General features: G+C 38.8%; 2 protein-coding genes across 6 annotated transcripts in view; one reads left to right on the forward strand and one right to left on the reverse strand.

Moving 5' to 3' along the window:
* Positions 1-8,894, forward strand: part of CCDC73 (coiled-coil domain containing 73) — a 167,713-nt gene extending 158,819 nt beyond the window's left edge. For both annotated transcript variants that reach the window (XM_025355520.1, XM_025355521.1), the window contains exon 18: positions 7,248-8,894. In XM_025355520.1, the coding sequence (XP_025211305.1) occupies positions 7,248-7,460 (213 nt within the window). In that variant the 3' untranslated portion in view covers positions 7,461-8,894. The remainder of the gene's footprint in view (positions 1-7,247) is intronic.
* EIF3M (eukaryotic translation initiation factor 3 subunit M) lies at positions 7,780-27,008 on the reverse strand. 4 transcript variants are annotated; one of them, XM_025355522.1, is made up of 12 exons: positions 26,853-27,008; positions 23,666-23,798; positions 22,085-22,223; positions 21,365-21,488; positions 20,872-20,966; positions 16,626-16,709; positions 15,565-15,664; positions 14,521-14,602; positions 9,393-9,536; positions 8,442-8,502; positions 8,150-8,185; positions 7,780-7,974 (listed from the first exon to the last, which is right to left on the reverse strand). In XM_025355522.1, the coding sequence occupies exons 1-12, from the start codon at positions 26,892-26,894 to the stop codon at positions 7,854-7,856; spliced, it is 1,161 nt and encodes a 386-aa protein (XP_025211307.1). In that variant the 5' UTR covers positions 26,895-27,008; the 3' UTR covers positions 7,780-7,853. The 4 variants fall into 4 exon arrangements, with proteins under 4 accessions (XP_025211307.1, XP_025211308.1, XP_025211310.1 ...); XM_025355523.1 differs by lacking the exon at positions 8,150-8,185; XM_025355525.1 differs by lacking the exon at positions 8,150-8,185 and having other exon boundaries at positions 23,666-23,764; positions 26,853-26,950.
* Between the last annotated feature and the right edge of the window lie 392 nt (positions 27,009-27,400).

Here is a 27,400-nt window from a genome sequence, read left to right on the forward strand (position 1 = left end):
GTGTGAGGCATCAGATATGTACTTCTATTTTTTACTCATCTAAATTTGGAAATAGTGGTATTTGAGCATTTAAAATTTTATGTTAATAAAAGATGTCTAAAAGCTAATCAAGTCCAATTGTTTTTAATAATGCTTAAGTTAATTTACATTATTTTTGGAAACTGAGATGGAAAGAATTTAAAACTATTTCAATTAGAGCACGTGTGAAAGGATCAAGTATCCACGTGATACTGTATGGATATATGTATTAAAGTATTTGTAGAAATTATATGGCTTCCAGGAGTCTATTTGTCATAAGGAAATCAACTAACTATAGCAGGAAAGTTATCTGGTTAAATGTATACATTTTATATCATAGTGTGTAGAACTTTAGCAAGAAAAAGGTTGTAGTGTTCAAACTATTAAACAACTTTCTCTTTAGCACATACAAAACGATTATTATAGTACTAACACATCCTTAACAAATAACAGCTTTTAACAATGTATTTTATTTTCCATTATAAATAGGAGAAACTTCAAGTGAGATAGTATAACTCTTCTGGGAGAGTTGAGACAAAAATTAGGAACTATCCTTGATATGGTTTGGCTTTGTCCCCACCCTAATCTCACCTTGAATTATCAATCCCACAATTCCCATGTGTCATGGGAGGCACCCAGTGAGAGGTAACTGAATCATGGGGGCAAGTCTTTCCTGTGCTGTTCCCAGATAGTGAATAAATCCCACAAGAGCTGATGGTTTTAAAAATGGGAGTTTCCCTGCACAAGATCTCTTCTCTCTTGCTGCCGCCATGTAAGAATTGCCTTTTGCCTTCCACCATGATTATGAGGCCTCCCCAGCCATGTGGAACTGTAAATCCATTAAACCTATTTTTCTTCCCAGTCTCGGGTATGTCTTTATCAACAGAGTGAAAACAAACTAATACAGTAAATTGGTACCAGGAGTGGAGTGTTGCTGAAAAGATACCCGAAAATGTGGAAGCAACTCTGGAACTGGGTAACAGGCCGAGGTTGGAACAGTTTGGAGGGCTCATAAGAAGACAGGGAAAGTTTGGAACTCCCTAGAGACTTGTTGAATGGCTTTGACCAAAATGGACAATGAAATGAAATCCAGTCTGAAGTGATCTCAGATAGAAATGAGGAATTTGTTGGAAACTGGAGCAAAGGTTACTGATCATGTTTTGCTAAAGAAATTGGTAGCATTTTGCCCCTGTTCTAGAGATTTGTGGAACTTTGAACTTGAGAGAGATGATTCAGGGTATCTGGCAGAAGAAATTTCTAAGCAGCAAAGAATTCAAGAGGTGACTTGGGCGCTATTAAAGGCATTCAATTTTATAGGGGAAACAGCATACAAGTTTGGAAAATTTGCAGCCTGAATAATATGATAGAAAAGAAAATCCCATTTTCTGAGGAGAAATTCAAGCTGGCTGTGAAATTTGCGTAAGTAACAAGGAGCTGAATGTTAATCTCCAAGACAATGGGCAAAATGTCTCCAGGGCAAGTCAGAGGTCTTCATGGCAGCCCCTCCCATCACAAGGCCAGAGGCCTATGAGGAAAAACTGGTTTTGTGGGCTGCACTCAGGGTCCCTCTGCTGTGTGCAGCCTAGGGACTTGGTGCCCTACATCCCAGCCACTCCACCCATGACTAAAAGGAGCCAAGGCATAGCTCAGGCCATTGCTTCAGAGGGTACAAGCCCCAAGCCTTGGCAGCTTCCATGTGGTGTTGAACCTGCGAGTGCACAAGTCAAGAATTGAGGTTTGGGAATCTCTTCCTAGATTTCAAAGGATGTATGAAAACGCCTGGATGTCCAGGCGGAAGTTTGCTGCAGGGGCGGGGCTCTCATGGAGAACCTCTGCTAGGGCAATGTGGAAGAGAAATGTGGAGTCAGAGTCCCTATAAAGAGTCCCTGCTGGAGTGCTGGCTAGTGGAGCTGTGAGAAGAGGGCCACCATTCTCCAGATCCCGGAATGGTAGATCCGCCAACAACTTGCACTGTGCACCTGGAAAAGCCAGACACTCAATGTCAGCTCATGAAAGCAGCCGGAAGGGAGGCTGTACCCTGCAAAGCCACAGGGGCGTGGAGATGCCCAAGACCATGAGAACCCACCTCTTGCATTAGCGTGACCTGGCTGCCATGCTGGATTTTGGACTTTCATAGGGCCTGTAGATCCTTTGTTTTGGCCACCCTATTTGGAACAGCTGTGTTTACCCAATGCCTGTACCCCCACTTTGTATCTAGGAAGTAACTGACTTGCTTGTGATTTTACTGGTTCATACGTGGGAGGGGCTTGCCTTGTCTCAGATGAGACTTTGAACTTTTGAGTTAATGCTGAAATAAGACTTTGGGAGAGTGTTGGGAAGGCATTATTGGTTTTAAAATGTAAAGACATGAGATTTGGGAGGGGACATGTGCAGAATGATATGGTTTGGCTATGTCCCCACCCAAATCTCATCTTGAATTACAATTGGTCTCACAATTCCTACATGTTGTGGGAGGAACCTGGTGGGAGGTAATTGAATCATGGGGGCCGGTCTTTCCTGTGCTGTTCTCATGATAGTGAATAAGTCTCATGAGATCTGATGGCTTTAAAAGTGGGAGTTTCCCTGCACAAGCTCTCTTTTGCTGCCGCCATGTAAGAATTGCCTTTTGCCTTCCACCATGATTATGAGGCTTCCCCAGTTATGTGGAACTATAAGTCCGGTAAACCTATTTTTTTTTTCCAGTCTCCGGTATGTCTTTATTGGCAGCGTGAGAACGAACTAATACACCCTTTTCACATTTTCCTGAACTTATAAGCAACAGTATAGTTTCCACTTGGTATGTATAAGTGTGTATCATTAAAATGTGTTGACTAAACGGCAGTAACTCTGGCATTGGAAAAAAAAAAAAAAGTTTTAACCTTGCCCAATTGGGTAAGTCATAGAATCAAAACAAACATGAAGCTTGAGGGCATCAAAACTAAACATCCGTTTCTAATTAGGGTGAATCCTTAACCCTTATAAGATAGCTGTTCTACTTTCAAACAGCGGAAATTTCACATCTCACTTGAAAGCCCATTTTTATAATTAATCTAATAGGGGACAGTCACATAAATGTGAAATAACTTCCCAGGGTCATTAAGTCACAACATGTGGTGGACCTAGGCTAGGTATCGTGGCTCTTAGTCAAATGCTATATTATACTTTAACTTTCACATAGAAAAAATGTTTCTTCTCAAAGATTGGTGCATATAAAACAAACTCAGTTCACTGGCTGAATAGACATTTTCTAAGTGCTTATTACTATGTGCAAGTACTATGGTAAGCTTCCTTGTCCCAGCTTAAAGCTTGATTGCAAATTATCATGTAATGTGGGGCAAATCCAAAAGTAGATCTCCTTACAAATTTAATAGACCACAGCCACACCCATTCCTTTGCATACTGTAAAGACTATTTTGGCACAGCACTGAGAATTGAGCAGTTTTAAGAGGCCATTTGGCCCTCAAAGCTGAAAATATTTACTCTGGCCCTGTTTGGAAAAAGTTTACCAACCTCTGTTATAAATGAATTTTATGAAGACTTATAGCCAAAAAATAGTTTTTTACTTTTCAACATATTTTGTATACAGTCCACATCAATTCTGTTAAATTCAGGGAAGGTATTAAGTACCAATCCACTTTCTCTCTATGGGTTCAAAGTAACTTGAAAAGATGGTATGTTTTTCATTGTTTTTGGCATTAGGTTGTTAGCCTACTGCACTCTTGATTATATCCAGGAATGAGGATGGAAGACCGGAGTAAGCAAAGCAAGCCACTTACTTTTTTTTTATATATCCAATGAATTAGATTCATTTAAGTTAAATTTTAAAATATAATCCCAGGCAGAAATAAAAGGACTAGTACCAAGCTAGGGGAAATTTTTAGGCCAAAAATGAGATCTTGTAAGTCAGGATGAAAGAGAAACAGGTGATAAATTTCTAAAAAGGATAGAAGAGGAAAGAACAAAGATACAAGGCAATATATCTGACAACAGCTAGAATTAAAATTACTGCAGTAGGCTGCAGAACCCTCAGGTAAGTTAAACAGGACAAGTTTTGTTAAGTGCAAACATTAGCTAATCTACACTATATCTTGTTTCTCTAAAGTCAATGCCTGCTCCTACCCATCTCAGCAAGTGGGTAGTTAAGAGGAAGGACACTAAAGCAATTATGTGTAAATGTGTTCTTCCTTTCCATCATCAAGATAAAAAAGTCAAAGAATCAGGATTTTGGGAAACTATTAATTTGTACTTGGATGCCAAATACACCAAAATGGACCTAGCATTTTGATGGCAAAATAGAAACATTAAATCATACAGATCATCAGTCATTTTACTTCAGAATTAGTAGCAACCTAGATTTAGATTTCACCTAGTTTTCCCTGTCTGTTTTTCATGTTGCATGAATTAGAATCCTTTCTGGCCCCATGGGCTAAATGAAGTATGGTGAACACACTTACATAGCAGACACTATCAGAAATATTTATGTACATTTTTATCCAATTATTCTTTCTGGTAATAGCATCTGGGAACTAAAAGAAGCTAATGAATAAACTGAAGCCCAGAAAAATTAAATGACTTGCCTAGGTTCTCTTAGCAGTCCTGTGCAGACACTTTTGGAAGAACAAAGCCAATTAGACAAATATGAACAAAGAATCACCCCAAAAATCAGAGGTAAAACTCTGAGGGGACTAGTGGTTGACTACAGAATTTTCAGGGAGGGAACCAAAAAGAGCAATCCAAAAAGAATACTCCTTAGGGAGCCGTGAACTTATCATTCTAAACATTTAAGTTCATTTTAAAAATAAACTTATTACTAGGCCAGGTACAGTCGCTCACGCCTGTAATCCCAACACTTTGGGAGGCCGAGGCAGGTAGATCATGAGGTCAGGCGTTCAAGACCAGCCTGGATAACATAGTGAAACCCCGTCTCTACTAAAACTACAAAAAATTAGCTGGGCATGGTGGTGGGTACCTGTAATCCCAGCTACTCGGGAGCCTGAGGCAGGAGAATCGCTTGAACCTGGGAGGTGGAGGTTGCAGTAAGCCGACATGGCGCCACTGCACTCCAGCCCGGGCGACAGAGCAAGACTCCATCTCAAAAAAATAAAATAAACTTATTACTACATAATCTTAACACTGAAAATGACAATGTTACTAACATGCCACTTTTACCAGTCAAATTGAAAAAGATTTTAACGTAAGGCAGTACTCAAAGATCTTCACAAAAATTTATGAACGAATGATATTCACTGCCGCCTAGTTAACAGTGACCATTTTCTTACAATTTAAATGTCCAGAAATGAATTGCAGAACACAGAATATGATGGAGCTATCCTCTTAACAAACTTAAGAACAGGAGGAAATGCTAAAAATGTTTAATACAGCATATAAGCCAATAAAAATATAACCCCAATATTTAAAAAGTGGATAGAGAAAAGAGACCAGAAGATTTACACAAATTCTTTAATAGTGGTTGGGATCTTGGGTGATTTTAATGTAATTCTTATCCTGTTCCCAGATTTCTAAAATACACATGTATACCCCTTACAACTAAAACATAACACAGTATGGCTCACTCCTGTAATCCTAGAACTTTGGGAGACCGAGGTGGTCGGATCGAGAGACCAGCCTGGGCAACATGGCAAAAAATACAAAAATTAGCTAGGTGTTTTGGCACATGCCTGTAGTCCCAGGTACTCAGCAGGTAAAGGTGAGAGGATCACCTGAACCGGGGAGGTAAGGCTGCAGTGAACTGTGATTGTACCACGGCGCTCCAGCCTAGGTGACAGGGTGAGACCCTATCTAAAAAAAAGGCCACCATAATTGTTATTTTGAAAACAATTCAGTATTCCTTTTATCTATTGTTTATTTTTGAGAAAGGGTCTCATTCTGTTGTCCAGGCTGGAGTGCAATGGCATGATCTTGGCTCACTGCAACCTCCACCTCCTGGACTCAAGTGATCCTTGCCCCTCAGCCTTCTGAGGTGCTGGGACTATAGTCACATGCCACCATGCCCAGCTAGTTTTTGGTAGAGATGGGGTTTTGCCATGTTGCTCAGGATAGTTTTCAACTCATGAGCTCATGCAATCCACTCGCCTCAGCCTGCCAAAGTGCTGGGATTACAGGTATGAGTCACGATGCCTGGCCCAGTATTCCGTTTGAAGAGAACATTTTATCTGGGAATCTCTCAAAAATATCAAAGATTGTTTTGCATGAAATTAACTCAAATTGCCGGGCACAATGGCTCACGCCTGTAATCCCAGCACTTTTGGAGGCCAAGGTGGGTGGATCACGAGGTCAGGAGTTCGAGACCAGCCTGGCCAACATGGTGAAATCCCATCTCTACTAAAAATACAAAAATTAGCCGGGTGTGGTGGCACGCGCCTATAATCCCAGCTACTCAGGAGGCTAAGGCAGGAGACTCACTTGAGCCCGTAAGGCAGAGGGTGCAGTAAGCAAAGATTGTGCCACTGCACTCCAGCCTGGGTGACAGAGCGAGACTGTCTCAAAAAAAAAAAACAAAAAACAAAAAACAAAACTAAAATTAATTTTTGGTAGGGATAAACTGGAAACAAATATTCAATAGTAGGTGATAAATCATCAAACATCCATAAAAGGCAGTATTTTGCAGCCACAGACAATTGTTTATAATGACCTAAGAAACTGCTCAGAAGAAAATACATAAAATTCTATAGAATGATCAAATAGGCTAAAAATAGAAAAAAAGGCTAGCAGCAAATAATACCAAAATGTCAACAAGCCTCTCTGGATAAGGGATTACTAATGATTTTTAGTTTCTTTCTACTTTACTCTATTTTCTAAATTTCCAGTAAGTATTTTAACATCAGAAAAGAACCTTAAAATGAAAAAGTTATTTAACACACTATTTTTAAAATTACCCAATACAGTGTCTTGAAACCATGCCAACTCCCAAATATCTCACTGCTCCTTCCTGTTTCTTCAACAATGGTGCTCTAAAGCATGGGAGGAAACATGAAGTAAAAGGCAGTTTTTGTACACTTTACTTCCGTTACATATTAGAGATTTTGAAGATCTACTACATAAGCCTATACATTCACATTGTATAGTTTTCTGGTGCCACAACTACTAAGGTAGTGAAAATCAGCCAAGAAATGGTGGTTTTACCACATACTCGTAACTGCAGAGGCTTTACAGACTCTTTAAAGTCTTTTGTATAATTTCAAAGGTAAAATTAGTTTGGTCTTTCCTAGGTGAAAACAAAACCTCTGATAACAACTCCGCTACAAAGCCATTTACAGGCAATCAAGTCTAAAAATACTTCTGGTGATGATGACTGGGAGAGCCTCATTACAAATCAACTAAGTGAAACTGAAAAGTTACTAACTTTAGAAAATGACAACCAACCAAAAAAAAGAAAAGCAGAAGAGATGTTGGAAAAAAAAAACCAGATTAAAATAATATAGATAAGTGCTTTCTGCAGTGAAATTATGTAACTGAAATGCTGGTATAGTTTTTACTAGAATAAAATGTAACTCTATAGTTGTCTTCACTTTTCCAAGTTTTTCTAATGTGAAGAAATTGTATTATTCTACTTCTGTCTTCCCTCTGTATATTATCCTTTCTTTAAAGTGCTCATTGCTTCTTCAATATCCTTTTTTTACAGAACAGAATTTATGTATTTTATGACAGACATTGTGACACTTTGTAATTTATTACTTCATATCCTCTGGAGTTTGCGACTTTAGTATAAATTTGAGACAATAACTGTCCAGACTAGGCAAATTTTTTTAGTTTATAATGTTTTACTATGATTTTGGGATTTTTTTTCATAGAGCAAAAATTATAAGCATAAAAACTCAGGTATCAGAAAGACTCAAAAGGCTGTTTTTCACTTTGTTCAGATTTTGTTTCCAGGCATTAAGTGTGTCATACAGTTGTTGCCACTGCTGTTTTCCAAATGTCCGATGTGTGCTATGACTAAAAATTGAAAAATTAAACACAGTGTTAGTCAATCTATTATCCTCTGGTATTTTTTTTTATAATACTACAGATTTGAATCCAGTTAAAAGCAATATTAAATATACACAAGAGACATAATTTAGAATTGTAAAAGAATTTAAGAATTACATAATTATTTTTAAAAAATCTTTACTGTATTGATCCTAAGCCTTCTAATTCTCCTGAACAACTATATAAAGCAGACATAAAAGTCATTAGTATTCTAGCCAATGCTAAGCCATTAAATGAAATGTGCTGGAAAATAGGACTCTTTCATTAAATAAGCTAATCACATTCAGTCTGAACTTTAATAAAATTATGATAAATAGCAACTATTTAACTACAGTCAACTGATAACACCACCTTGGTTCTCTAAACATTTAAGTGAAATAATTGAAACAAACTAAATTGTTCTATAAAATGCCGCAAAGTATTAAATATCTTACCTGACAACTACTTTTCTCTGGGTCTGATCAATTTTGCAGTAGACCATTTTAGTTCTTACCGCTGAAAAAAGATGTTTTACATTGTATGTTATATGGAAAATTTCCAAGAAAAATAGCTAAGGTATGAAAACTGTGACCAAGTGAGCCGTAATAAAACTTTACACTGTTTCCCAACACTGCACACTGACTGCTTAAATCTAATAAGCAAAACAGTATGAGGCAAGCAAGTGGAAGGTCATGCATTTCTCATATGGCTGCTGGGATCATCTATATTAAATAAATATTGCATACAGTTTTTTGGTTTTTTTTTTTTAAGTATTCTAGGTGTTCTTCCGCTACCATCTCATATAGGGAAATAAACTAATTTCCTACTAAGTTATTACTTCTTTATAGAAGACTTAGATCATTAGGGGAAAAAAGGTCAATAGTTCTGTATCTTTTATTAATCTTAATTACATAATCCCAACTTTCAAATTTAAAAAACTCAGATAAAACTCCTGAGCAGTTAAGTTGCTTTATAATCCAACTGTTCAGGAAGAAGTTCTTTCTAGGCTCATCATAAAAAAACTGGTAACGGTTAACACTTGTAGATAACTTACTATGTGCCAGGCACTGTGCTTTACCTGTATTAATTCATTTAATCCTTACAACCACAAATGAATCCCTACATTCCTGTTTCACAAAGGAAGGGCCTGGTCTTAAATCCACGTCTTAAAACCACAATGGTGTATTGCCTAAGTGTCTTTCTTCTATGTGATTTCAAGGGATAGAATACAGCAGTTTATATTTCTACTAATTTTTACCCTACAACAAATACATCCACTAATCTACTAAACACACATCTGCTACAAACAAATTTTTGTTGTGTAAGGTTCAGTTTCCAGATAAAAATCTTACTATGATCCATGTAGATGAGAAATTCTAGAAATAAATGAAAATGTTCTGTCTTACCGTCAATAACAAATGCTTCAACATCATCAGCTCCAATCTGAAGTTCTTGCTGCATTGTATCAAAAGAAATTTCTTTATTTTCCACTGCCATTCCCATAAAAGTAAGTAGTCTCATTTTTGCCATATTCTGTTCATGTAATAGGCCTACATAACAGAATAGTGAAGCCTGATGAGTGTTCATACTAATTAAAGAGCTGCACTTTTAAAGAAAACTTAAGGAATTACCCAGTCCTGATCCAATTACATCTCATGTTAAGCTGCGGACATTATTTTTACTTTTGTAATTGCAGAAATTATTGTGTGGGCACTTACACAGAATAATTTTGACAAAGCTTCTTATATTTATTTGCAAACTATAAACTGACTCCATGGAGTATTAAAAATAATTTTTCTATAGTACCATAGGTGATAGATTCAAAGTTAAGAATGGGCCATAAAATGATTATTTGTAGACCCTAAAAGTTTTGTACATTTTACATTTTTAAATAGTTATACATTTTAGGAGATAAAATCTACAAAGTACATTTCATAAGAACAATTTCTATTTAGTTAAATTACCTAAGCTTATTTTTCGCACTAATAGCTCTTCATTTAAACACATAGGATTTCTCATCTACTTACTAGTTTTTTCTGTGTTACTATTACTGGTAAACGTGAAGTTTTAAAATATTTTCACAAACATTTTCAGTTATGAAAACATTCCATTTTGCTTCAGGTCACTATTTAAAACTCAAAACTACTTACAAATCAAAACTCTTGAAGTGTGTGTGTCATTTAACATTTATAGGCCAAAACAGTTAGTACTAGATATAAAGAGTACCATTAACAGTGATAATTGTTCTTTATAAGGCAAAAGTAGAAAACTGCACAAATAATTCAAATTTTGCATTATAATTTCTTTTCTTTTTTTTTTTGAGATGGAGTCTCGCCCTGTTGCCCAGGCTGGAGTGCAATGGCGCTATCTCGGCTCACTGCAAGCTCCACCTCCTGGGTTCACGCCATTCTCCTGCCTCAGCCTCCCAAGCAGCTGAGACTACAGGCACCCGCCACCTCGCCCATCTAATTTTTGTATTTTTAGTAGAGACGGGGTTTCATCGTGTTAGCCAGGATGGTCTTGATCTCCTGACCTCGTGATCCGCCCGCCTCAGCCTCCCAAAGTTCTGGGATTATAGGCGTGAGCCACCGTGCCCGGCTTGCATTATAATTTCTAATGAAATATGCTGTTATAATTATTCAGATAACAATGTGTTAGGCCTAGAAGAAAACTTAAGGAACTACCCAGTCCTGATCCTTTCACTAAAAACAAAACTAGGGAGCAAAGAGATTAAATGGTGACTTATCGTAAAAAAGTAGCAGTGATAGGCCTAGAATAGGTTCATTTCTAAAATAAAGGGCTGGAAACTTTAAAAATTAGGAATCCTAAATATATAACCTAATCCGAAGAGCAGAATTCTAACACAATATCATATATACCTGTTTTGATGCTAATTTATTAATTATAAAACCAAGTTTCTAAAACTAATCTAGATTTACATGTTCCTTTTCACTGAACTTTTAAATTATGTAACATCAGCAAATGATCAATCAAGTGCCCTCTAATACATTCAGAGCTTCAAGTCTGTATTGTTTAAAAAGTTATCTCTCTAAACACTCCATAAATAAATTTTAAGTTTATAACATTCCTATATTAGTGGAAGATTAGGGAAGCCCATTAACATAGGGCATGATCATCTGTTAATTAGCTATAATTATGATACAGGCTTCCTATTTGGCACAGATTCAACAAAAACATGGCCATCATAACTCAAATGAATGAGGTACACAACTAAGTATTGCTAACTGGGTTTAATGGAAATCTACAGGCATCAAGAAATCAATTAGTGCACATTAACCCTAATTAACAAATGCAAATTAGATGCTGATTAACTTTCTGAAGCAAAAGGTAACAACTGGATAACACCGGATTACATGTGAACATGTTAGGGCAATTCAGTTGACACAAGATAATGCTACTGTTGGCCTAAGTTGTCAGTGTTAATAAAAGAAAATGTTCTGACAAACTGATTGCAACTTGTGGAATCTAGATAGTTGTCACTAGGCTTTCAGCTGTAATAAATGTTTAATTATACAATTAAAAAATATACACATTAATATAAAGATGTTTTCTGAAAAGCAGATAAACAAATTTCTAATAGAATACTGATGTGCACAGATGTTCAAGAAATGTAAGGCAAATGAAGGAATTTGAATTCTGGTTGGCACAATAAGCAATGTTACGAATTTTTTCCTATCAATGAACAAGTATTCAAGATTTTTTCAAAAATTCCTTAACATTCTCAGTTCTACTGGCATAGACAGACAATTCTTTCAATATGATAAAATGATAGAAACTTCTGAAATCTGTATTATTTTAAATACTCCTAAAATTAAATCTATTTTACTGTTCATCTTTTCTACAGTTACAATCTTACCATAAATGAAAAAACTTATCAGAGGAATGAAGATTATTTCTAGGCAGAATTCCATAAAACCGTTATCTATTTTACACATGAAAACTTGCATCTAAAAATACTTTAAATTGATGTTTAGATGTTTAAACTAACTTTAAGACAGAGAACCAAAGTTAAAACCATTAGGACTCTTGTTCTGAAAAATCAAACTACTAAGGCAATGCAGTGTGAGTTAAAGATTTTGTAGGAAGCTGTGTGTGCTTTGTTTCATAAAACTAAAATACTATCTTCAAGGAGGAAGTCACAGTGTGCTGTGTCGTATTTCAATTTTAAAGTTATAAAAAATCTAATTTATGGAAACATTTATTCATTACTAATATGTCAAAACCTTAATGCAGTAATAAAAAAATGTGCATCATTGAGCAATTTCTGCATTGTCACTGACCCCTGTCTTAAAATGCTGCAATATAGAAAACCCAATTTTAATGCATGCAATAGCTTATGAACCAGTGCTCCTTTGAAACAGTCAATTACACATCAATGGGGGAGTGTCAAAGTGTTAATTACTACTCCTTTTTCCTTGGTGCGTAAATAAAGAGGTTGCTGACATTAACATTCCATCACATAGCTTCATGCCACAAAACAAATTAACTGGGACAGAATGTGGTTTTCTGGGTCTAGTGCACCTGGCAAAGCTTTATACACAAACACACATCTACTTTATCTTGGTGTATTTCAAATGCCTTATTATGTTCAGAATAAGTCAATCTTCCCCAATTCCAATGGAGGCACATAATTTACAGGTGACAAACATTTATGATTACCAAATTGAAGACTAAGTATAATCAACGTAGATCATACATTCATCTGTATCCTCAAGAACCAGGAAGACTAGTCTCAAAAACAAAAAAAAATTCAGTCTTAATATGGAAAATATAATCAATCTCTAATGTATTTTGATTATTGCCTAGTAGGAAAACAAAGCAGCTTAGCTTCACAGTTGACTCCAGTGTAAAACAAACTGGTAGTTTACAACATTTAAAACCTGTTCAACTGCAGATTTTCTAAGTTTTCTCTTTGTATTTTAATATGTTAAAAACATGTTCCAGAAGGAAATTAAAATATTGAACATATATAGGGTTTGCTCAATAAGATTTGATTCAATTTGACAAACATTTCCTGAACTCTGATATGCTAGACAGGAAAATTCAAAGATAAAAAAATAATAAAGACTATGCTGTTTTCAACAAACTGCAGTTAGAAAAGTCTTACTATCATGTAAAATTACATTTCCATTATCTAATTCCATCTTTCAGATCTAACTGGCAATACTATATATACTTCTGTGATTTGTTAATGGCAGGGGTATCCAAGCATAAAATACTACAGTAGAGGGGGAAAAAACTATTTGTTACCATTCTGTGGCTATGGCTTAAAAAAAGGAACCAAAAATACAAATAACCATATATCTAAGGAATAAGGTCTTCTACAAAGAAACAATATTATTTTAAGAATGTTTAGCTTAATAAAGTACCTTTAATCATCAAATTTTATCAGCTCTTAAAACATTTCTGAAAGTTACCATTATGATCAAAGTAATGGTAATTCTTTCAGTTGCTTTTCTGCTCACTCCCCCATCCCTAAATTTTAAAAACAAATGTACCAATGGAACCATTTCTATCTCAATCTTCTCCAAGCACCCGATTCTTGCTGTAACTTCACCTCAAAGAATTGTGGTACAGAAGAGCTGGAAGGGCCTAAAGTTCAGCAAGCTCTTAAATGAGACAAAAAGGGTCCAAGTTGTTTTCTCTTTTTTTTGTGGAGACGGAGCCTTACTCTGTCTTCCAGGCTGGAGTGCAGTGATGCGATCTCAACTCACTGCAACCTCTGCCTCCGGAGTTCCAGTGGTTCTCTTGCCTGAAGCTCCTGAGTAGCTGGCACTACAGGTGTGTGCCACCATGCCCACTAATTTTTGTATTTTTAGAAGAAATGGGGTTTTGCCATGTTGGCCAGGCTGGTCTTGAACTTGTGACCTCAAGTGATCCACCCACCTCAACCTCCCAAAGTGCTGGGATTACAGGGCGCCAAATTGTTTTCTTTTTTTGTTGTTGTTGAGATGCAGTCTTGCTCTGTTGCCCAGGCTGGAGTGCAGTGGCAGGATCTTGGCTCACTGCAACCTCCACCTCTGACCCCGCCTCCCGGGTTCAACCTCCCAAGGCTGATTCTCCTACTCAGCCTCCCGAGTAGCTGGGACTACAGGTGCCCGCCACCACACCCGACTAATTTTTTCGTATTTTTAGTAGAGACAGGGTTTCACCATGTTAGTTAGCCAGGATGGTCTCGACCTCCTGACCTTGTGATCTACCCGCCTCAGCCTCCAAAGTGCTGGGATTACACCTGTGAGCCACTGCGTCCAGTCCCAACTTGTTTTCATACTCCCAGTTTCATTCTCTATCACAAATGCCACCTCCTACACCTTCTTGGTTTCTGATTCTCAATTCACTCTAAGTAATATTTTAAACTACCTATTTTTGTGCTGTTCTATCATACACGACTCCTTTTAGGATTATCTACAAATAAGGCCACAACCATACTTGCTGGACGACACAGTACATAACTGTTAGTGTAGCATGTTCCCACCTCTGTCTGTGCCTCAAAGAATAAACCCCAAAACTTACCAAGTGAATCAATGAAGTCTTTATTATTCTGATAAAACTTGACATATGATGCCAATTTAGCACTCACAAAAATGGTTAAAAGCTATACAGATAAGAGACAAAAAAGATACCATCAATACAGAATTAAGATTTAAGATATTTTAAGATATTGTAAGATTATTTTAAGATACTGTAAAGATATTTTAAAGATACTCCTACATTTTGTTCAATGCAGAAATATCATTCTGTTTCATCAAATTACCAAACCATCTGCTTTCATATGGCTCACTTTTAAAATGAATCAATAAATACACTGAGCTCTAATATTATCCACACTGAAAGATGGTGGCTAATGGCATAGTCCAGATGCACAACAGTCCAAAATATATTTATACTTGCATTTGAAAAATGTTCATGTGTTTTTAAATATCAGATTTATCTTCCTAAGTGGGGCTAGGAACAATATATATGTAATAAAAAAGAAACTTGTATTATCTAAGTCTATAATGGTGAGTAAGTGAGAAGATGAAAGAAAGGGAGGTGGCCGGGCGCAGTGGCTCACGCCTGTAATCCCAATACTTTGGGAGGTCAAAGTGGGCAGATCACTTGAGGTCAGGAGTTGGAGACCAGATCAACATGGCAAAACCCTGTCTCTACTAAAAATACAAAACTTAGTTGGGTGTGGTGGCATGTGCCTATAATCTCAGCTACTTCTCCTGGAGGTTGAGGCAGGAGAATCGCTTAAACCAGAGAGGCGGAGGTTGCAGTAAGCCAAGATCATGCCACTGCACTCCAGCCTGGTGAGAGTGAGACTCTGTCTCAAAAAAAAAAAAAAAAAAAAAAAAAGAAATTAAGAAAGGGAGGAAGAATAGGACTGTGCTCAGTGGTTGGAGAAAAGCTAGTCTTAAATATGTCTGTTCCTGATATAAAAAGAATAAATAGTTCTTTATCTTTCCGTATCTTGCCATTAGTCACTTTTATTAATGCAAAGAAAAAGAGTCCTGCTTTTCTTTGGAAAATTTAGGAAAGGAGAGTATTTTTCACATTAAAGGATAAACTACTTACATCATGAATAAGCTCGCCTTCCAAAAACTTGACTGGTTTTAAAGTAAGAAGGTGGTCAAAAAGAAATGCATTTGGGTCTTTCAATGCTCGTACAATACACCTTAATTAGAGAACAAAAAATGTAAGCTCAGGGTTTTGAAATCCTAGCTTTTCACTGAGTTTTTGCAGATCATAAAATATACTTAATTCAGTAAAATATCTAACAGTCCAAAACATATATACAACATTTAAAAAGTTACAGAATAGGGTTAAGACAGGCCAATAAATTTATCAGGTTCATCTGTTTTAACAAAATGAAATATATTAATTGTAGAAAAAAAACACAGCTGGAGAGAAAGCACCAAGGTAATCAAATAGCAAGCAGCAGCCAGAACCATATGCCAGACACTAAGTGCTTCACTTGCCTTATATCTCATTTATTCCTCACAACAACCTAGGAGACAGTATTAACCATGCCCCCTTTATCAACTATGAAGCAGCTCAGAAGTGCTAATTAAGAGATGGAGTAAGAATGTGAATGGAGGCAGTCTGACCTCAAAGTCAAGGACCTTTACCACCAACTTCCCTTTTTACCAACTCCTATCATGTAGAGGTTCACACAAAGTAATGACCATGTTAAGAAGTTTCACAATCCTTATTACAAAGATTTAGAAAACTGATTCTATTCTTGTTACCAGTTAGATCTAAGACTGTTAAAAGCCCTTATTCTCATTAGCAATGGGTTAATTCTTGGCAAGCCATCAACTTTCCACCTATAAGCTTTAATATTAGGGTTAATTGGCCCAAGATTAGGTTCTAATTCTTGGGTTGGGATCATTATCCCCATACCAGCAATACCCCCACCCAGTAAACACCATGCAGCTATTTCATATTCAAGCTACAGTTCTTCCAATATCAAACCTTGAATTTTAGTATCCACATTAGAATCACCAGCAAATGCACACTATCAAACGGCTCTGGATCACTCATGGTTGCAAACACGATTTCAGTTACATAATTTAATACTGTAGCTCACCTCTAAACTGCTGACAAACCCTCATTAGAGTAACGTTTAACAGTACCTGTGGGCATCAACGCGAGCCTGGGAAGCATTATCCTCTGTGTAACTTCCAAGCAATTCCACCATGACTTTTGAAGCAGCATCACTAAAAAGAAATACTGCTTTAGGAACTTGAAAGTATTACTGCTATTCATTCGTTTAAAAATATTTTTAAGAGGTAGGTAGTGTGCTGATGACATATGTAATGGTGACTAAAAGAGACAAAATCCCTGTCTATGGGAAAAGTCATGAAACTTTCCTTTTAGTAGGAAAGATGGACAACTAGGAAAATAAGTGCTATGAAGGAAATAAATGGTGATGTAATCAAAGCAACAAGAAAGGAAAGGCTACTTTATGCACAGTGAGAAAGCAAAGTCTCCCTCAGAAGAGATGACATGTAAGCTGAGACCAAAATGATGTAAAATATCCTTTTCTTGGCCATGAAAAGAGCTGGGTTCATGAAAGGTGGGGTAAGATGACTTTCCAAGCAGAGGGAAGACCAAGTATAAAGGCCCTAGGTGGAAAAAAAGTTTTGTGTCCCAGAAACTGTTAGGACAGTATGGCTGAAGTTGAGACAAGACCAAATATTTAAATAACTCTACTTAAGATACCCTTCCAATTAAGTTATTCTTACAGTTAGACAGATGATCAGTTCTCACTGCAGTAAACAGGGCAAAATAAATGCAGTCATTCAAACTTGACTTTTAGAAAATGTTTATCTTTACTCCTCATGACTTCCTTTAAACTGTGGAAACTTTAGCTTATAGAAAGCTTTGTTAACGAGGAGGAAGAGGTTTTTTTTTCCTTTTTTCAATTTCTAAAAATACTTACTCCCCATATCTGAGTTCAACCTGGGCAAAATCAGCAGGAACTGTATCATTTATTTTAAAATGATAAATGCTATCTAAAACTTCTCTCAAAACTAAGGTTTACTAAGATTCAGAAATATCACTATAAGCATGGCTAAGTGGTAACCTACAACTTCTTCTTCTTTTTTTTTTTTTTCTTCAAGACAGAGGCTCGCTCTGTCGCCCAGGCTGGAGTGCACTGGCGTGATCTCGGCTCACTGCAAGCTCCACCCCCCAGGTTCACACCATTCTCCTGCCTCAGCCTCCCGAGTAGCTGGGACCACAGGCGCCCACCAGCACGCCTGGTCTCGATCTCCTGATCTCGTGTTCCACTCGCCTCAGCCTCCCCAAGTGCTGGGATTACAGGTGTGAGCCACCGCGCCCAGCCAGTAACCCGCATCTTAAATGTAGTGATACAAATGCCTAAGCACGATGGCATGTGCCAATAGTCCCAGCTACTCAGGAGGCTTGCTTGAGCCCAGGAATTCAAGGCTTTTTGCACTACAATTGCACCTGTGAACAGCCAAATACCAACTGCACTCCAGCGTGGGCAACATGGTCACACCCCGCCTCTAAAAATAAAAAATTAATATTGAACTCAACCTGGAAGAGGCCATGATCCACAGGAGCCAGAGCAGCTGAAAAACTTGTTTACTGGTGGTCTGAGCTTTGAAACCAGAGATAGTAGTTTTAGAGAATATTTTAAGAAATTGGAGCACACTCACAGGTTGTGTGGTAATCAGACCCCCAAACAAATGTTCCAGAGACTGTGGTTTTGTGACTTACTCTTGTGTTGAAGAGGTGGATGCAGCAATGTGTGCTCGATCACACAAAGCTGAGGCATGCAATGGAACCAAAGACAGCTGTAGAGAGAGTTCTGGGAAGGCCAGCGCCCATCCAACATTTGTTGGTGATGTTAAAGAAGATAGAGAAGAACATAATTTGAGAGACTACTTTGCAAAGTATGGCAAGATTGAAACCACAGAAGTTCATGGAGGACAGACAGAATGGAAGAAAGATAGGATTTGCTTTTGTAACTTTTGATGATCATGATACAGTTGGTAAAATTGTGGTTCAGAAATAACACTCTATTACCAGGCGTTAGTGAAGTGAAAAGGGCCCTTTTTAAACAACAGATGCCGTTGTAGAGTGGATCTAGCAACTTTAAGGGTTGTGGAGGAAACTCTGGAGATGGCAGTTTTGGCCATGGGTAGAAACTCTGGTGGAAGAGGAGGCTATGGTGCTGGGGTGGTGGCAGCAGAAGTAGTTATGGAGGAGGGGTTGCTGGATATAATGGATTTGAAGGTGCTGGTGGCAACTACAGCAGTTGTCCTGGTTTTGATAGTGGGGGGGGGGGTATGGTGGTGGTAGATATGGTGGCAGCAGTGGAGGACATGATAGTTACAATGAAGAAGGAAATTTGGGGAGTGATAATTATGGTGGTGGTGAGAACTATAATGATTTTGGATATTACAGTGGACAATGACAATCAAATTACGGACCCATGCATGAAAGGGGGCAGTTTTGGTGGATAAAGCTTGGGCAGTCTCTATGGTGGTAAATATGGTAGCACAAGGTTCTAAAAACAGCAGAAAAGGGCTACAGTTTTTAGCAGGAGCACAAGCAAGGAGAAGTCAGAAAAGCCGCAAGTTGCTTTGAGGCAATCATCCAAATGCATTGGAGGAACTGTACAAATCTGCCACCGAGGAATGATGATCCACAGTCAGAAAAGTTACTGCAGCTTAAACAGGAAAGCCTTCCCTTGTTCAGGACTGTCATAGCCAAAGTTTGCAAAAAGTGCAGCTATTCATTAATGCAGTGTAGTGTCAACTAGATGTACATTCCTGAGGTCTTTTATCTGTTGTAGCTTTGTCTTTTTCTTTTCATTACACTGGGTATGTTGCCCTGTAAATTATGGTAGCATAGTGGTACCAGGAATAAAAAACTAAGGAATTTTTAACTTTTCAATAAAAATTAAAATGTATAATGATTTAACTATAAAAATGCAAAGAAAAACTTTTTTAAAAATCACATCTTACTCATTATCTTGTACCACACTGTAAGGACAGGTACAAGTCATTTTCCAGTTTTAGCAACCACAGTGTACTTCAATCTTCTCAGCTAAAGAAATCTTTTTAATCCATTTGAAGCACACATCATGGTGTCTGACATGTAAGGGCTTACTTACCAGTATCACCCTTTAAAATGCACAACAGACACCATGTGCATCAACCACCAATATAAATAAAGTCATGAAGGGGGCACCTATAAACGTGAAGCATTTTTACTTAACTGCTAGGCAAACTCTCAAAATTTTACTAGTTAAAATATGTATTTTATGTGTTCTAAAGAAGAAAACCAACTCTCAACATTTAGATCGGCAGAATGTCAGAAATTTCATGTTTAAGCAAGTATCCCCTTCCAGTGCCCTACTGTGGATAGCATTTATCCACTCAGTGCCCAATAAGTGCTATCTTCTTGGGAATGCAATGGTTAGCAGAGGTTCCTTGCCTTCACTTAGCCTACAACTTTACTTTCAACCAAGGGTGTTAAATGCTAGGATACAAGCAGAGGGTGCTGTAAAAGGGAGGCACTAACCAAAATACGAGAGGGGTGTTTCTGACAGAGAAATGAAGCTGACTGTAATAAGACTACTTAGACAAGGGGTAGGCAAACTTTCTGTAAAGGGCCAGAGAGTAAATATTTTAAGCTTTGCAAGCTATATGGTATCTGTCGTAACTAAACTCTTGGCAAAAGCAGGCACAGACAATATGTAAATGAATATGCATGGATGTAATACCAATGTTATGGACCCTGAAATCTGAATTTCATATAATGTCCATATATCATGAAATACAACCCTTTCTTTGATTTTCTTTCTCAATCATTTAAAAATGTAAAGACCATTCTTAGTATACGGGCTATACAAGAACCAGGGCCACCTCCTGGTCCAGACTGGCAAAAAGCATGGTGCTTTTATACCTGACATAGGCTCGCTATGTCTAGGGTGTGATAAGCAAGAGGAAGGACATGGGTGGAGAGAGGGAATATTTTACATTAACACAAAGTTTTTTGTAGTCTGCCACTGCACCATCCAAAAATGATGGGATGCTTCACCACATTCACCAAGCTCATACTACAGGAGTAGGTTGAAGCCCATGTTGGAAAGGCCCCCCATACCTTCTTTTTTTAGGAAAAAAAGCCAAATTTCACTTTTTAAAAAGTTCAAAGATGAGTGAAAACTACTTCTAATCTTTATAGTTATCTTTAACTTAGTAGGTCAAATTTATAGAAATAGATTTAGAGCAACTCTGGAGAACAGAGTAAAGCAAAATTACTGGCCCTACTTCTCTTTAAAAAACATCCCCACCTACTTATACTGCCTGTTAAGTTATAAGTTAGTTCATTACTTTTGAATACCTCTTCTTACAATCCACAAGGGCCTCATAAAGTAGTCTTAAAAGGGTGTGCTTTTTTTCAGTGGTGAGATTCCAGTCAGAAATCCATTTTCTAACCTACAAGAGATTGACAAAAGGAGAAAACTGAGTAACATATTTATTATAAAAGTACATTTCTGGCCGGGCATGGTGGCTCACGCCTATAATCCCAGCACTTTGGAAGGCCAAGGTGGGTGGATCACCTGAGGTCGGGAGCTCGAGACCAGCCTGACCAACACAGAGAAACCACGTCTCTACCAAAAACACAAAATTAGCTGGGCATGGTGGCGCATGCTTGTAATCCCAGCTACTCAGGAGGCAGAGGCAGGAGAGGTGCTTGAACCCTGGAGGCGGAGGTTGTGGTGAGCTGAGATTGTGCCATTGCACTCCAGCCTGAGCAACAACAGTGAAACTCTGTCTCAAAAAAAAAAGTACATCTCTCATAACCAGAACAACTATTCCACACGGTAACTCACTTGATCCAGCTCAGTGGGAATGTACTGGATGGCCCCACAAGATGCTGCCACTTTAATAAGGCTGCAATACACTGTATATCTTACGGGAGTATTCTTGTCCATCCCATGGAAAAGGTTGCTTAACCTGGTTAACAAACAAACAATGTTTGAAATCAGCAACCAGTTTTAAGTTGAGGTTAGCTCTCACCACAAACCTGTGGCAGATACCGTTAACAACTTCATATTACAAAGAAAGAAACTAGGGCACAGAAAGGTCAAGCCACTTGCCCAAGGTCACAGCTAATAAGAGCCACAGCTGAGAGTCAAGTTCCAGAATTCCTGCTCTGAACCATTAAAAGTTAGTAACATGAGCCGGGTGTGGTGGCTCACACCTGTAATCCCAGCACTTTGGGAGGCCGAGGCAGGCGGATCACAAGGTCAGGAGATTGAGACCATTCTGGCTAACACAGTGAAACCCCATCTCTACTAAAAATATCAAAAAAAAAGAAAAAAAATTGAGCCGGGCATGGTGGCAGGCACCTGTGGTCCCAGCTACTCGGGAGGCTGAGGGAAGAGAATGGCGTGAACCCAGGAGGCGGAGGTTGCAGTGAGCCGAGATCACGCCACTGCACTCCAGCCTGGGCAAAAGAGCGATGCTCTGTCTCAACAACAGCAGCAAAAAAGTTACTAACATGAAAACAGCCCCTTGAAAAACCGAGTTTCTTTCAGATTTCAACTTACAACTGCAGTCTCAGAGATGGGCGTTCACCTTCGCGAAATTTGACCAGCTTTTCACATAGGCTTTCAATCAAAGCTTCTTGCTTGTCTGGTTCCAGGATCAAGAGTAGGGATACCACACTGTTCATCACACTTTCAACATCTACACAAGTATGGATAACAAAATCAACAGTGATACTACAATACTCAATGCGTCTAGTTAAGTATGCATTTCCAGTGTTTTAATACAATGAAGACCATCAAATATAAGACACTTTTGCATTCAGAAAGCAACTTGTATATTTTATTAAAGAGGAAGGAAATTGTTACCTAAGATGTGGTTTCTTTTTTTTTTTTTTTCTCAGATGAAGTCTCGCTCTCTCGCCCAGGCTGGAGGGCAGTGGTACAATCTCCACTCACTGCAACCTCTGCCTCCCAGGTTCCAGCGATTCTCCCGTCTCAGCCGCCCGAGTAGCTGGGACTACAGGCGTCCGCCACCACACCCGGCTAATTTTTGTATTTTTAGTAGAGATGGGATTTCACCATATTGGCCAGACTGGTCTTGAACTCTTGACCTTGTGATCCACCTGTCTTGGCCTCCCAAAGTGCTGGGATTACAGGTGTGAGCCACTACAACTGGCCTAAGATGTGGTTTCTAACTAGGTAAAACAGAGACTGATTTACATGTATATAAAGTTTCAATTTTTACTGTCATGCTATTCAATCATTTGGAAGTTACTGGTATGATTTGGGGCTAGGATATTTTCTTAATTAAGGAAAACTTTGTATATACACGTAGGAAATCAGAAATTAAAGCTGTCAACTCTCTGCTTGAATTAGTTATTTTTAAGTATTACAGATATTAATCATATCCCAAATTTAATCTCTAATTTTTTCACATATGTGCTGCCGAAATCAGCATCCAGGTTTGATCTCTAAACCTTAACTAGAGATTTCTGAACTCACAATTCTGAAAATTTCCCATTCTATCTCAATAAATAGGAAATTGGCCTAGTAATTAAATGGCTATTAGATTACTTGAAATTGTATCCCATTTGATGTTAATCTAAAATTTATGAACAGGAAAGAGCTTCATTTTTTTCTTCATTTTATTCTGAGATTATCAGCATTTAGTGTAATAACACTTAGGAAATATACCTGTGTATAAAATAGAGGTTTTCTCAAAATAGGTTTACTTTATAGGCATAATAGATTACACAAACTGAAAGCACGTGTGAAGGTAAGATTGAAAACAACAGTGCTTAGAGCCTGGTTAACAGTGTATTGTATAGTTGAAACAGCTAGAAGAGAACTGTTGAATGTTTCCAACATAAAGATGTGTGATATTCCAGTTACCCTGGTTTGATCATTACACATTGCATACATGTATCAAAATATCACCTGTGCCCCCAAAATATGTACAACCACTACCCATCTATTTAAAAGTCCTTAAGTCTAAAATTCAAAACATATAAATACAGTCAGCCTTCTGTATCTGAGGGTTCCAAATCCTCCTTGCCTCAGATAATGAGGGACGACTGTATAATTCACAAGAAAAATTCAAAAGATTTTATTGGGAAATAATAGAAAAAATTAAAAACAAACCTTTATCATCCTCCTTCAGACACACATCACAGGCTTCAATAATTTGAGCTAAATCAACATGAAGTCCACCTTCTGAGTTCTCTTCTGAAATCTCAGCTCCTTTAGATTTCAGATAAGCACGAAGCTCAGCAGCCTGTTGAGGAATGCTCTATTATAAAACTGACTATAAATGACAAAGCACAATCTCAAATTCTGTCCTCTTTCTAAAAAACTAAAATGCAAATACTGTATTCCACAACTATTTCAAATAATGTTGAAGACTCCTCCCTCACCTCATCCATCTTGGCAATCCCACAAGAGCCACAGGTTTTCCTCCACGAGGTCCAGTGGCTCCTTAGAGATGCTACAGCCCCCATGGATTACCTTCAGATTTTCTCTCATGTAGTCCGCACCCTGCTGGACTTCCAGCACACAGCAAAAACCTTTTTGATAATATAACCCAAAGGGTTTGGTGGGGGTGTGGCTGTTGGGGAGAAGAAATCAATCTGACTTGGCAGATTTCACTTTTTTGAAAGAAATGAACAATAGTATTGCTCTCAAGTACACGCATTAACCACGGTTACTAGAAAAGTTACAGACATTACCTTGGCAAAAGGGTAATCATTTGTTAATTAGTTGAGAATCTATTTGAGATAATAAGCATTTTGGTTCACAAAAGGGTAATGCCTGTGAATGTTGCCTTAAAATTACATCGAACTGCATCTACTATGCAACTAATCTCTTAGAAATGCATACCTGAGTCAGCATGCATCTTCGGACCTATAAAAACACAACTACAGTACCACATTCAGTCGCTTGGACATTTCCTACGCTACTACCAAATTATATACATCTATTCCATTTTTCTTCTGGGACTCTACCTATGGCAGCCAAACAAATGAAGACTTTTTTTTTTGAGATGGAGTTTTGCTCTTATTGCCCAGGCTGGAGTGCAATGGTGTGAGTGGAGTGGCGCAATCTCGGCTCACTGCAACCTCTGCCTCCGGGGTTCAAGCAATTCTCCAGCCTCAGCCTCCCAAGCAGCTGGGATTACAGGCATGTGCCACCATGCCCAGCTAATTTTGTATTTTTAGTAGAGGCAGGGTTTCATCATGTTGGTCAGGCTGGTCTCGAACACCTGACCTCAGGTGATCCACTGGTCTCCCGAGTGCTAAGCCACCGTGCCCAGCCTGGTTTTAAAGATAATTAAATGAGAATGTGCAACAGGAAGATGAAAGGATACCATTAGTAAATGCACTGGCATTACATTTTCTAGACCAAGCCAAAAAAAAAAAAATCAAAACCATCAAGATTTTTAAACCCCCAAGTATGTTTACTTGCCTCAGGAAAGTATTAAACCTGCAGATTTGACGGTACTATCCTTTCAGGTAACAAGCACACAGTAACTTCATATAGGAGTTGGTATTATAAGCAAGATTTAAAAAAGAAAACAAACTGTCGCCATGTCAGAGAAAACAAAAATACCACCAGAAATTATGCTTCATGCTTCTCTATGGAGGAAACAGATACAAAGCAAACTTTTTCTAAGAGTTATTCAACCACGTTTGCTGTTTTTCTGTCATCCTCACTGCCACAAGTAGTTATGGAGCAGCATAAGCAAAGGAAAACAAAAAAAGATTTAAGAATTCCATTTAACTCTAACCAAGCTGAGAATTTGACCAAAGTTAAACTAATCCTGAGCAATTTCATATTTCCCTGAAAGAACTGGCTACAATGCAACTGATGTTACAAGAACAGAGCATAGCCTGAGAAGACACTTTAAGATATGATCAATGGCAAGAACTTTCTCCATTCACAAATCCCTTCGTACGTTAAAAAAAAAAAAAAAAAAAATCCAAACACTTTCTCAGTTAACCTAACAGCCAACTGTTGGTAACATGCTTCCATTTCTAATCAGGTATTTTTTTTTTGTCTTTCATATCTTCCTAATTGTGTTTAACCCCCTCCCCATCCTTGACCTTTTCTCTGCCTTTTGCATTTTCCTTTCTTACTTTGCCCTTCTGAGCATCGGAACGGCATTCCTACCATGGGGGGAGGAGTAATGACTCCCTCCCGCAATTCTGTAAGTTGTCTTAGACATGCGAAGTTTATATGATATTCAATAATTTGGAAGTTACTTCCATGTTAGTAGAGTAATAGAAATAAAATGACAAACTTGGACTTCACAGAAGAGTTTTCAGTTAATACAAAATTAACTTAAAAGAATACCATGTCATGTTTAACTCCTAATTAAGGTTAAACTTTTGTTATGGGGAAAATGAGAATCATCAGCCCTGTACCAAAAAGCAAACGCCAAACGGGAAATTTAAAAATATCAGTATGGTCCATCAGATGTATGCCTCACAGAATTTAAGAGCTGAACTGATACCATACTTCCGGGGTACAGAAAAACTCTCACCCTTGTACAAGTAGGAATAGAAAGCAAATATAAAATACGAGTCACCTTCGCCTGTGATCGCACAGTAATACGGGGAGTCTGATCTTATTTTATTATTATTTTTTTTTTTTTTGAGAGGGACTCTCGCTCTGTCGCCCAGGCTGGAGTGCAGCGGCGTGATCTTGGCTCACTGCAAACTCCGCCTCCCGAGTTCAAGCGATTCTCTTGCCTCAGCCTCCCCAGTAGCTGGGACTACAGGCGCGTGCCACCACGCCTACGTAATTTTTTTGTATTTTTAGTAGAGACGGGGTTTCACCGTGTTAGCCACGTGGTCTCGATCTCCTGACCTCGTGATCCACCCGCCTTGGCCTCCCAGTGTTGGGATTACAGGCGTGAGCCACCGCGCCCGGCCCGGCATTTTGATCTTTAGCACAAAATTACTTTTCCCTACCCTGCTTATGCTGACTACAGATTCACCACCTCCTACTCCGGACGTGGCTGCATGTGAGGAAAGGAAGCCAACATCATTCCTAATCAGTCTAAAAGTACTATGTCGTCAGAAGTGAGTCCCGACGCGGACCAGGAAGCTGGCGGTGGAGCGTCGGGACCCGCGTTGGGACAGCCGGCCGGCGAGCTGGTGCGAATCGAGGCCAGGAACGCGCGCCCCAGCCACGCGGCCTCCCCATTCTGGCGTGTAGAACAGCTGCGGGTGTCAGCCCCGGCCGCCCCGGCCCAGGCTCAGCAGCGGTCCCTCGCGCTACTGAGACATCCCCCACCCCACTGTGGCTGCACCCGCAGTCCAAGGCACACCTGATCTTCCTCACTGATGTCGATGAAGGCCGGGACGCTCATGGCGAAGACCCGGGCACAGCTGACACTCCACTCGCAAGACCACGCCGACCGGAAAAGGGAACTGGATCGCGCTACGCTGCCGCGCAACTGCTTCCGGGTCACCCTGTGCGGGGACCTGTTGGGGCGGGGCCTTGAGAGCCAATCCTACCGCGCGCTCTCGCCGCGGAGCGCAGCAGGGCGAGGCGTACGCGCTCGGGCTGGCCTAGTAGGTGGGACTTACTGGGTCTCCACCCAGCGACGCTTCTAGCGGCCTCCAGGTTCCAGGCCGGTGTAGCTATCTGTTTTGAAGTTACCTCCCGCTGGCGCCTCCCCAAGTCCACCTTCCCTTGAAATGTTAAGCTTATTGGGTCTTATCAAGTATGGATGGGTTTGTGTGGACCTGGAACTCTCCTGTACTGCCGTTGGGAACATAAAATGGTGCAGTCACTTTGCAGAGGAGCGGCGGTTTCTCAAAAAGTTCAGCATCCACCCAGCATATGACCCAGCTATTATACTACTAAGTATTT

Source organism: Theropithecus gelada, chromosome 14, assembly GCF_003255815.1.
Source record: "Theropithecus gelada isolate Dixy chromosome 14, Tgel_1.0, whole genome shotgun sequence".
In the NCBI taxonomy this organism is placed as follows: Eukaryota; Metazoa; Chordata; class Mammalia; order Primates; family Cercopithecidae; genus Theropithecus; species Theropithecus gelada.